The 12,731-nt window shown below is 32.0% G+C and overlaps 1 protein-coding gene across 1 annotated transcript; it reads left to right on the forward strand.

Moving 5' to 3' along the window:
- Positions 1-1,448: 1,448 nt before the first annotated feature.
- ARG1 (Chaperone DnaJ-domain superfamily protein) lies at positions 1,449-8,196 on the forward strand. Its single transcript, XM_028081819.2, has 11 exons — positions 1,449-1,987; positions 3,242-3,365; positions 4,176-4,258; positions 4,341-4,452; positions 4,539-4,643; positions 4,749-4,799; positions 5,583-5,672; positions 5,756-5,864; positions 5,970-6,118; positions 6,199-6,252; positions 7,681-8,196. Exons 1-11 carry the CDS (start codon positions 1,857-1,859, stop codon positions 7,903-7,905), a joined length of 1,233 nt encoding a protein of 410 aa, XP_027937620.1. The 5' UTR covers positions 1,449-1,856; the 3' UTR covers positions 7,906-8,196.
- Positions 8,197-12,731: the final 4,535 nt, after the last annotated feature.

The following is a 12,731-nucleotide window of genomic DNA, read 5'->3' on the forward strand; positions in this document are numbered from 1 at the left end:
TATATATATATATATATATATATATATATATATATATATATATATATATATATATATATATATATATGAATAAAATAATATAATAAATTATTCCTCTTATAACACATCCAATCCGGCTCGACCCACTACGGTTTGATGATTTAGTGAGTCAACCCAACCCAGCTCACTTTTTAGCGAGCCAAAATAATTTGAACCCAGCCCGACCCACCATGGGTTGGCGGGGTAAACAGGTTGGCTCACGGGTTCACTTAATTAAATAATATATATATATATATATATTTATTTATTTTATTTTAAGTCAAAACTAAATTATAATCTAATTAAAATATAAATAAACTTTAATACAATCCAAATACAAACCAAAATAAAAAAAATACAAATTATTTATGTGTTGGTTAAAACAAAAACTAACATTACCCAAATGTAAAGGCCAACTTAATAAAAAACACTTGTGTAACCCTTTTATCTGGGGGTTGGTGAGCCAATCCGGCTCACCACGGGTTCAACCCGGATGAGTCGGGTCAAAAATCAACTCGTATTGAAATTTGTAAAAAAATTTCAACCCAACCCGAACCCGTGGTGAGCAGGGTTGGCTCGCAAGTTCCAACCCATTTTGACAGTTTTACTTAAGCCTGTTATATATTTTATATTTCTCATATATTTACAAATTCTAAAAATTTTAAATACTCATAATATTTCATACTGTAATTATACAACTCATAATATCTCATGTTATAATATGATTATCAAAATTTCATAAGTCCACGTCTCAATTAAGTTTGCATCTCAATTAAGTATTTTGAATAATTTAAATTTTAATTAACCGAGTTAATCTGGTTATCAATTTTGTCTTTTTGAATAATGTAAATTCATTGAACAAAATTAATTTTGTGAAAACATTCGATTTAAAAAAAAAAAGTTGTTAGATGAGACTCGGTTAATGTTTGAAGTTACTAGACGAACCATATTCTCACCTAGCAAAACAATTTTTTATAAAATCTGTCCGTGATAATTGTAACAATTCTTTGAACGAGCCAAAATTAACTTATTGTGCTCAAACCTTGGGTTGAGTTATCAGTACTTTATTGAAATAAAGTTTAATATGCGATTTATTCGCTGAACAAGTTAGATACTAATCTAATTTTTAGGATTTTATAGTTAAAAATTAAAATAAAACTTAATACTTTAATTTATCAAAGATAAATAAAATTTTATTTTGAACGGACTAAAAAATATTTACCAATATCTAAAAGTATAATTTGCCTGTAATGTTTTGATGTCATCGTAACAAGTCTAAATTACATGTCAAAAAAATAAAATCCAGCCACACGAGTTTAAAAAACCGGTGAATGAAAACTTGCGGAGTGTAATTGGGGTCAAACGTTAACCCTTGAGCATTCGTAATTCCCAATTAAACTAAAAAATGAAATAAAATAAATAAAAAGAAAGAACTTGTCTTGGAGCGGCACGTATCACACAGAAGCCATACCTACGAGACTCAATCGAGCTTCTTTCTCTTCCTGCAAATTCAAAATCCAATCCCAATATTTCTTTCGCTTCCTTCATTTCAAATTGACCTCTCTCACGGTTTCGCTTAGATCCCAAATTCCACATCGCAAATTTTCTGCTTTTTACCATTCCGAGGAAAGAAGCCAACTCACGACCGATCCAATGCTGCTTTGAATCGCGTGCCGTCCTCCTTCGCTGGGAACATCTTATTTGCTTTTGAATTCGAATCTTGGGGCAGCTGGGTCGATGAGTAACATGCCACACTGTTTCTGAAACACAAAGGTCGTTTTTTTATTACCTTTGGAGCTGCACGGTGTTTGAAGAGAAAGAGAGAGAAGGGGTAGTAAATGGGAATGGGTTCAAAAATGGAAGGACCGTCTACCCCAGCCAATCGACGTGACCCATACGAGGTATTGTCCGTGTCAAGGGATTCAACCGATCAAGAAATTAAAACGGCGTACAGAAAGCTTGCTCTTAAGTACGTTTCCTTCTTGTCTTTTGGTTTTTCATTTCCCCTCTTGATTTTGTGTGTGTTTAGTATTGTTTGAAACTTTCATGTGGGTACCTGCATATGTCGTTCTGTCTGTTTGGGAAGTTGCTGTCTTTGTTTGCTTTAAGTGCGTTAGGTTTTCTTGTTTTGTTTTTAAGTGGTTTCCTTTCCTATGCAAATGAAGTAGTGTCCATCTTGTTGGATTCTGGATAATTTTATTCAATGAGAAAGAGGGTTTCCCTGATTTTTTTTTTCTTATGTAAAACGCTAGCGTGTCTTCTTAAGTGAGATAGCTCATTGAAGAACTTTTGAGGGTGATAACATTCTTATATAATCTGTAGTAGTAATAACTTCTCATGTTACAAATGGCACTGAATCAAAGAAGGGGGCTAGGGAGCGGAGATCTGAGAGGAGGATTAAATCTGGTAAGGACAGAACTTATTTGGAGTTTCACCTTAGTTATCTACTTAATAAAGGTTTGCATTAGGGGTTTTAAATGGTGTTCTGTAGCAGCATAGCGGAAGATGGCTACTACAGGGGCCTCTGCTGAGTTGTTTAGTTTGGTTGCGGTAACAGATCAAATAATGGGCCGAATAGCGGCTGGGATGACTGTGGTATGAGTTGTTTCCAGAAACCTCTGAAAAGTGACTACAGGGCTTTTCTCGAGGGCCGTTTTTGGGGTTTCAATTCCAAAAAGGAAATTTACTTCGGTAATGATGGTGAAAATGATAAAGAAATATTGGATTTAGAAGATCATGATCGATGATTCCTGTGTAGGAAAGTTTTATTTGACTTTTTGTTGGTATTAAATTGTATGTTTAAGACATCAGTGACTATCTATTGTAAATTGTGAACATCATATATCGAGTAACTTCTATCATTTTTGAGAATGTGTATGTACGTAGTATATATTATATAAAGTATGTAAAAACTTTCTAAATAACAGCTATCCCGCTATATTGTTTTTGAGGTTGGCCGCTTGGGATTCAAAACAGAGTTTGCATTACAGATCAAAATTGATTGGAAACTCTATTTCTTATTCTAGAATAACACCAAAAGCATCTATAAGGAATTACATTTAAGTTTCGTCCATAATTCAGACCAGTATACTAGTACTGATGTCAGTTTTTGTTTTGGTTTTCTATAAAACAAGAGTTTGTTTGGTTGTTTTCTGGTTATGTATGCCAATTATGATGGAAAACATGCATGGGATCTCTTTACCCATTTCTATACAATCGACAGGTATCACCCTGACAAAAATGCCAGCAATCCTGAAGCTTCGGAGCTATTTAAAGAGGTTGCATATTCTTATAGTATCTTGTCTGACCCAGAAAAGAGAAGGCAGTATGACAGTGCTGGATTTGAGGTTCCTTTCTTTTCCAAACGAAATCAAACCCTGTTTTCTCATCTTTTTCTGTTTCTTTCCCAAACTCTTCCTACAGCATGAAAACAAAAATATGGCATGTGACATTGGACAAATCTTAAGTTATCTGGCAGGGCAAAGTAGCAAACAGATAAAAAATGTGTTTTCTCTTGTTAGCTGTATTTTTTTTTTCTGGGGAGCATGATCAGCATGTTTTAACATCTTCATTTTCCTGTGATCTATGATTGAACCTGCTAGATTGTATTATTACTCGACATTTACATCCCGGGAGGGAGGAGCTAAAACGTTTATATTACCTGTCTGCAACTTGAAATTCAAGTGGAATGCAATATATATATATATATATATATATATATATATATATATATATATATATATATATATATATATATATATATATATATATATATATATACATTTATGATATTTTGTTAACCAAAACTGTATTTCATACACGATAGTTGTGAATATTTGTCATTTATTTCAGTATTGACTTCGTGTACATAAGTGCTACTTTTTGGTTTACCTATCTATGTTTTATTTTGTTAGACTTTTTTCTTTGCCCTCAATCCATGCATTCATCTTCATTCTAATGGTTTGTTATTATCTGAAAATTCATTTTTCTTCAGTGCTCTGCTCCTTTAATGGGTGTATCGTAAATGTCTTGATTTATGTAGTATTATCTGTGTGTATTTCTTACAAACTTTTAAATATTTCAATTCATATTCTTCCCGATATAGTTCTCATATTGATATGCAACGTTCTTTAAGATATTCCACCAATACATATCAGGCACTTGATGCTGATAGCATGGACATGGAGATTGATTTGTCTAATCTTGGGACAGTGAACACAATGTTTGCAGCTTTATTCAGGTGTACATTTAGTGCAAGACTATTTGTTTTCAAAATTGTTCTTCCTTTGCTTTGAATTCTTTCTTATTTTATTTTGCTACAGTAAACTGGGTGTCCCTATCAAGACTACCATTTCAGCTAATGTTCTGGAAGAAGCTCTGAACGGAACTGTTACAGTCAGACCCCTTCCAATGGGAACATCAGTTAGCGGAAAGGTTCTTACTTTCTTCACTATGGATGAAGCAAGACAGTAGTCATCTTGGTCGTGTATGTGTTCCACTTATGTCACAATTTGTTGCAGGTAGAGAAGCAATGTGCTCATTTTTTTGGTGTGACAATAAACGATCAACAAGCCGAGTCAGGCATTGTAATTAGAGTTACTTCAACAGCACAAAGCAAATTCAAAGTATCACTTATTCTTTTATGTCTTTATTAACAATTCCCTTGTCCGTTTGTGCTTTTTGCTTCTGGGTTTGGTATTGGATTGAAATATTGAAGGGTGATTTTTCAGTTGCTCTACTTTGAACAAGATGTGAATGGAGGCTACGGTCTGGCATTGCAGGTAAATTTCATGTTCTAGTGCTTCTACTGCTCTACAATTACTCCCTTCTACCCTTTGGATTCGTGGGTTTAATATAAGATTGAAATAATTATACCATCAGTGAGTGAGTTGAGGTGGTAAGCCCCATCAACCATTTAGGCTTGAGAATGGGCGTATAAATCTTGTGAAAGTAAAACCTGTTGTTGTGGGAAAGGTACATAACCTTTGAGAGTTCAAATCTTGTGTTTTCTTCAACTGTGGAAGAGTCTCTAGACTATTAGGTTATTCAACTGTTATCCATTAACAAATAGCTGAACTACTCTCTCTAGTCTTTTCCTTGTAACATAATGTTGATAGTCATTGATAGTTAGAAAAAAATACGTTATTTTTTTAATTTAAATAAAGTGAAAAGTACGATGGCACAACTTCGAATACTGCCATGACTGCCGTTAAAAATTTAAAACTAATGGTAATTGTGTTTCTCATCTGGATAAAACCAAGTTGCCAAAAAGCCAATCTTTGCAAAACACTTCATGCAGATACATTATATAAAGTAAGTGGATGCTCCTCACAAGTCAGAGAATCATAACACCATTTTTCTGTGAAAGAGCTTTGAATGGCCCACAAGTTGTAACCAATTATTTCTATAAATAATATTGAGACAGATCATGTGGTTATTCGCTACTTGTAATTGATTTGCAGATTGCACAAACTGCAGCTAGTTATCTTTTGATGTAATGTATGTGAAAATCCCAATTAGGTGTATATTTTGTTGATATTGTATGCATCTGTCTTTCTATACAGGAAGATAGTGAGAAGACTGGCAAGGTGACATCTGCAGGAATGTATTTCTTACATTTTCAAGTGTATAGAATGGATTCAACAGTGAATGCGGTATGAAATTTATGTGCTTTAGGTTTCTTTTCCTTTGCTGCGGGCTGTTTGGAAAAGGTGGTTACTGTAAGTGCTGTGTGCAGTTAGCGATGGCCAAGGACCCTGAAGGGGCCTTCTTTAAAAGGTTGGAAGGTCTTCAGCCTTGTGAAGTCTCAGATCTAAAGGCTGGCACTCACATATTTGCTGTTTATGGTCTGAATAATTTATTTTGTCATATTGCTCTTTTGCCAACTTAGGCTATTTGTTAATAAATCGGTTTAAGTTACATGTACCCTGATTCAACTTAATATTGTTTAGGTGATAACTTCTTTAAGACTGCTAGCTATACTATTGAGGCAGTATGTGCAAAATCGTATGAAGATACCACCCAAAAACTGAAGGATGTTGAAGCTCAGATTTTAAGAAAGAGGAATGAGCTACGCCAATTTGAAGCAGAATATAGAAAGGTTATTATTTTCTTTAGTCATTCGTAGTTAGTGTTTTTCTTGAGACTTATAAGGACTGTTGTTTCTCTTAATACCTGCAGGCATTGGCGCGCTATCAGGAAGTGACAGACAGATATACAAAAGAAAAACAATCTGTACGTTCTTTCAACTTGTGCCACTGTACTACATAACTCTATATTTTTATAAATGCACACATTTTCATTCTTTTTATTCCCGGGGTTTAGTGTTGGCGGGCTAAAATACACAAAGGTAATAATTCAACTATTGTGCCATATGATGCTCATCTTAGGTTGTCTTTAATATATACATCATCACATGATTCATGTACTCTTTTTCAAAGAATTGACTTTTAAAATAAACTTATTAATGTATCCCTATACAGTGGTCACTAGGATTGGAAGTTCTATTGTTAAGCAACAGGATATGGTCATATTGGACAGAAATCATAATATTTATCAAATATAATTAGCAGGCCATGCAACAAATCATAGTGAGTCCTTGTTTAATAAAGGTTTTATCTTTCTCTAATATGACCATATTTTGTTACTCAACATTGGGATAAGATTCAAACTTTTAAAATAAACTTATTAATGTATCCCTATACAGTGGTCACTAGGATTGGAAGTTCTATTGTTAAGCAACAGGATATGGTCATATTGGACAGAAATCATAATATTTATCAAATATAATTAGCAGGCCATGCAACAAATCATAGTGAGTCCTTGTTTAATAAAGGTTTTATCTTTCTCTAATATGACCATATTTTGTTACTCAACATTGGGATAAGATTCAAATTCTAGTCACTTGGGTTGAAGCATCAAGCATGAATATCCCACTCGGACCTTTCTAGCAATTATAGTTTCCAGGCAACTAGCGGACCCTATCACTTTGTCGTTGATGCCAAGATTGTAAACTTGGGAGGTTGAGGAGGGGAGCTTTCGTAGACCCAAAGTCAACTCGTAAGACATGTATGCATAAAGGCACACTCTTAATACAACAATAGTTAAATATTTCCACTTCATATTAAAGAAAAGTAGAAAATCACATTAATAAAGTATGATAGTACATTAGTGCTAAATAAGATTAAACTACATAGTCACCTAAATCATATATAAATTCTTAATGTGAAAGAAATTGAAAAAGGTGTTGATTTCTTTGAACAATTTGATTCGTAATAGAACACTGTCATTGTGGAGGTAATCACACAAAAATTACATTTGATTTAAAACTTGTTAACCCGTTTCTGGACTTGAGAGTTCGATAACCTTCTCCTGTCTGGTGTTAAAGGGCCCTTACTCTGAAGTCCTAAATGCATAAGATGTTCTTTGGGTGTTTTCGCGTGAATTCAGGGTTTATGTCTAACATGACTTGAGTTGTGTGTTTTGGAATTGTAAAAGTGAAATTGCGGAAAACATGTTTTAGTTTATTTCACCATTTCCTTTACCAATTATAAAGGGATACTTATGCAGTTGTTGGTGAACAATATGTGAAGCGAATAAATTAAAAGTTTGTTTTATGTCTTTGTGACCCTATATTGAGGCCTTATCTGCTTTGGTATGCAGGTAGACGAGCTTCTGAAACAAAGGGATGGTATCCATTCTTCCTTCACCATTGTGAAGGCAACCAATATCAGTGGAAATGGTAGTAATTTTAGCAATGGAAGTTCTAGCAAAATGACTGGTGAAGAGAGCCCCGGTGAAGATGGAGGGTCAGATGGGAAGGACAAGTCGGGCAAAAAGAAATGGTTTAACTTGAATATTAGGGGTTCTGATAAGAGGTTGGGTTAATATTTTAGTTAGTAACCATGGTTTTGCTTCTCTGTCAGTCAGCTTGGGTTGCAGTTGCAGTTGCAGTTTATGTCTGGAATATTTTTCATTTGCTTGGTTCCGACAAGTTGGTTAATCAGTTCATTGGTATGTGATGCATTCGAAGGTATACAGTATATGTTTTACTGTTTCCTATATTTTTGCACTCCTTCAAACAAACAGGATCCACACCATCCAATTTCCTTGTAGAATCCTATCATCAACACTTATAATTTTGATATTGTTATTTGTAATGATAATTCATTCTTGTAACTCACTTTCTTCATCCTTGCTCTGCATATACAAACACTGTAGATATTTTTATGTTGTCTGTTTGAATCTTTACTTTTGAAAAGAGGATGATTTCTATAGAAATTAATTAGAATGCAGTACATGCTTTACCCTAATATCCATTCATATGTTGTCATATGTTAAAACTATTATCTTTTAATAATTGTAAATCATATTTATCGTTTTACATATTTAATAATTATCAATTTGATTCCATGCTAATTTTTTCCGCATAACATATAATAGTATGAGTTTGTGCTTATTTTTTTACATTTCTTGTATATTTATAAATACCATGCAATATGCATGATATTCATTAGTATTCTAACATAAACACCAGTTTTTTCTGCCCTATAATTTTATCTAACGTCTTGCTGCTTTGATATTGATGTGTTAAGCTGCCACGTAATTTGCTTTGATTTAATTTGGTATGAACTTATTCATTCATTATTATTATTGGATTTCTTTTAATAAAATTATAGATCTTACATTAGGGGGAAAAGAGATTGACAAGTCAACATATGAAGTACTATAGTCCTAAGTTGTGATTACCATTATAGATTGATTAGCCATGAAACAAAAAACTGTTTTTGTCCTTACCTTTTGCTCCCAACAAGGAGTTGAGGAAGAGTGGGTCTAACATGTTATTGCCATCTTTTCATTAAGTTGCAAACTATAAATTTCAAACATAATCGACCAACCTTTCTTTTACACCTAGTTTTACTTTATTCCTTTCCCACCTTTTATTCCTAACCAACACATCACCTCCATAATTTTCCTACTTTTCCAATGGATTCGTTACAAAATTAAGTACTGCCACATAACATACACAAATTTACACATCATCAAATCACTGAAAAAATAACGGTTGACTGAATTTTTAGAATGGGATTAAAAAATGAAAAATAATTATTTTCAAATTATTTTTAAATAAAACATTTCTAAAAATATGTGCTCAATGCTCAATATCTTTTTATAATCATTCAGTGACAAATTGGGTAATGAAATTCTCGTATTACTTAGTGACAAAAAAATATGTTTAGAAATTAATTTAGAGATAAATTTATTTGATAGTCTAAATCTTTTGTTAGTTATTGTTAATAATTAATTTAAAAATTAATTCTATTTTAGTTATCAATTTAAAAGATCAATTCAATTATAGTTAATCACAGTATTCTACAAAATCTATCAATTCTCATCAGAGCATCTTTAATTGAAGTCACTTTTAAGAGTTATTTGAAACAAACTTATTATTTTAATATAGATTATATACATAAATTGTTTAAAATTGGAGTTGTTTATCAAAACAATTCTTTTCATTTATAAACAACTCTCTCTAAATTTAAATACTCATGTATGCAAGATCTATATCAAAAATAAAATGATCTTATTTATGACAATAATTGTAATTTTATGTGGTGAAACTTTTGAAAATAATTGTTGGTGAAGAATTCTTCACTGTGTTGCAAAAGTAGAAGCGAGAGATTCAAGAGTAACATCTCAAACAAAATTATGAAATCAGTGGATATCTACTATTTCGTTATTTTTTTTATAATTACAATTTTTAATGACTATTAAAAGCAAGTTGCCCAAATATATTTTGGGTTATTGGATTTACTCAACTAGGTTCCTCCTTCGTTCAAGGAACCAGAATCTAATAATTATGTTTATACATGCGACGGTTTCGTGGACACTTTCCCTGCAATTTATTATCCAATTGTCGTACCTAGGTAGGTAGCAAAGTAAAGCATGTCCTTTTTTTTTTATCACTCTTCGTTGTTTAAGGACAGAACTTAAATTACTCAACGGTTCTATTGAATTCGGTTTGAAAGTTCTCTCACACTAAGATTACGTACTCATAATCAATTCTATTGCAATTCAGTTTATATTTTCTACTTCCTTAGCATGCATTTGAAAAATACATAAAATATCAAATCAGAATAGTGAATAAGGCGTGATTTGAAATTAGATAGCAAATTTATGCATCATATTGGTGAACAATAGTCGAGGTATGGCAAGATTCGAGACACCTTCATCTAATTTTAAATTTATGTTACTTAACTTTATTGTGATTGCATATTAGTTTTAATTATAGGAATCTGATTCAACACTTGTCTTTACAAGAAAGACAAGAGTTCCAGAAAAATGAAAGTTGTCTTATGTTTGGCAAAAGTGGGGGGGAATGAAGATGGAGAATCTAGGTTTGGGGACGAACACATAGAGATTAAAAAGCATTCCAATCATAGAAAATAATGAAAGTTAATTAAATAGGAACGAGGGTGGAACAGCAGAAAATGGCATTAATTTGGTGAATGCAGATAATCTGCAAAATTGATTTTTTTTTTATTATTATTATATATAAATGGGTGATGTATAATTAATGTTAGATAAAAAATGTCACGTGCAAATGTTCCCTAAGCATGGATGAGTTTGGGTTATATGTTATGTGAGTGGCATATTGCATTAGCATATAGTGGTATAAATGTTGGTCACTTTATTAGCAAACCACGCACTTGTTCTTGTCTCATTGATTGACTACAACAGTTCCCTCTCATCTCATCTATCAAAAACTTCATTCTCCAAAACTTTAAAATGCATATTTAAAACTCGTTAAAAGTGCAAGGGGTTTTCAAATTACGTTTTTTTCTTCTTTTCTTTTCTTTTCTGTGTGGACATTCTTGACTATCTAATCTACTTAGGCTTACCTTTCACGTTAATTAGATTATTAATTAATTGTTGGTTTGTTAATTATATGAGAGAGAGAGAGAAGTAGACATACTTAAAGGTAACTCCACCCCACAAAATATCGAAGAAATTGGTTTTTAAAATGAAGTAGGTAATGTCACTTGGAATACATGGAGGGGCTAATTGAGTCACACGCACATTGTTTGGGGGTGCTTAAAAAAGCACTTGGAACATATCTATAAAAAGGATTTCCAACTTGAAATCTAAGTCACATTGAGGTTATCTTTTAATCCTTTATGGATGCTTCCAAAGTAATGGTTGCAAAAAGAAAGAAAGATGATTAGAAAGTTAATGGGGTTCTAATATGATAGGATCATGTCTATCAATAATCTAATTAAATATTTGGGTTTGTAATTTGATTGGTTAAGTTTACTATAAGCACAAGTTGGTGGGCCATAATTAGGATCCGGGTGATCTTAATGATAATATCGGCGTCACTTCAATCAACAACAACAACAAAAGAAAGCATGATTAATGCCCTCCACGGAAGTGGTTTTTCTAAAATTGATGGTGGAAACCATTACAAGAACTTCAAATTTTTAAAATTAATTAGGAACTAACTCTTACTTAATTGTTTTGAGGACAGTTGTTAATCAATCAATAAGAATGGTTAAGTGTGATTGGGCAATCCTCTCACCACCATCCCCAACTTATATCAAGTCAAGACACATTTTAAGTGTTCATGTGAGCAAGTGCCTAGTGCTCCTGCATGGTCCCAAACCTCACTATTTTTTGGATAAAACAATGTTACAATAGGAAAAATATCATTAAGCTTTTGCCATTTCAATATTAAAGAGAAACAAAGTTTAACCTTTTTCATAAGCTATTTTATAATAAAGTGTTTTCAAATAAGCTATATCATAGATTATTTTTGCAATAGTTTGGTCCTGTATATATATTGCTCCTTTTTATCCTATTTTGGGTTTACATTTTAGCTTGGATATGAATCTCTTTTGAGATGACTTGATTTTTCAGTCCTATTTTTGGGGTCATTTTAAAGAGTCTGCACTTTTATATTCAGATCAGAGTATTCATCTTTCGTATTTCTTAATTTTATAGTCTAGACGACCTAACTTTATCGAAGGGTTATATTCAACCTTTTTATCTAGTACTCGAATGATTTTTATATTTTATTTCCTATTCTTTTAAATTACTAGTTTTTTAATGTAAACAAAGTTATTTGTTTTAGATTTTATTCCAAAGAAACCTTTATTAGTTATTATTAATTACTAAATAAACCTTTAACAATGTTGTGGCGTAACACTTAATTGTTTTTACTTACATTTTAGTTTCTATACATATGCTCTTTTTATATTTTGATCTTTATACTTACAAAATATTTATGTTTAAATAGTTATCCACTCGAATATATATATATATATATATATATATATATATATATATATATATATTATAAATATCTTTTCCCTATATTTTTTTTCTTTATCTTTCACTTTTCGTTAGTTTTTTTCCTTCTTTTAGTATATATCTTGGTATATATGAACCTCCACTTCAACATCAATATGGATCACTCTACATATCATCTTAAATGAAAAAACTTTTGAGGTTTTCTTTTTATAAAAGCTTAGATATCATAGAAAGAGAAAAGTACAACATGGGAGAGGATAAGTCAAATCCCATGTAGAAGTAAACAATATGCTAGATTAATCAAATTTAAATTCTGGCATATAAACCTGTTTTTAGAAAAATCAAATGAATAAGTTGAGGGTAGACCGGAAAGTCAAAAGAACTCGACTCGTGAGTCAAATTAA

This window comes from Vigna unguiculata, chromosome 7 (genome assembly GCF_037176805.1).
Source record: "Vigna unguiculata cultivar grain cowpea cultivar isolate G323 ecotype 2 chromosome 7, ASM3717680v1, whole genome shotgun sequence".
Lineage (NCBI taxonomy): Eukaryota > Viridiplantae > Streptophyta > Magnoliopsida > Fabales > Fabaceae > Vigna > Vigna unguiculata.

What these genes read in the sequence shown, in the direction of transcription:
- ARG1 (XM_028081819.2), top strand. Translation starts at nt 1,857, where the DNA reads ATGGGAATGGGTTCAAAAATGGAAGGACCGTCTACCCCAGCCAATCGA. An exon ending in TACAGAAAGCTTGCTCTTAA is followed by an intron (nt 1,988 to 3,241) that starts GTACGTTTCCTT and finishes TACAATCGACAG; the next exon opens with GTATCACCCTGACAAAAATG. An exon ending in TTGAAGCAGAATATAGAAAG is followed by an intron (nt 6,119 to 6,198) that starts GTTATTATTTTC and finishes TAATACCTGCAG; the next exon opens with GCATTGGCGCGCTATCAGGA.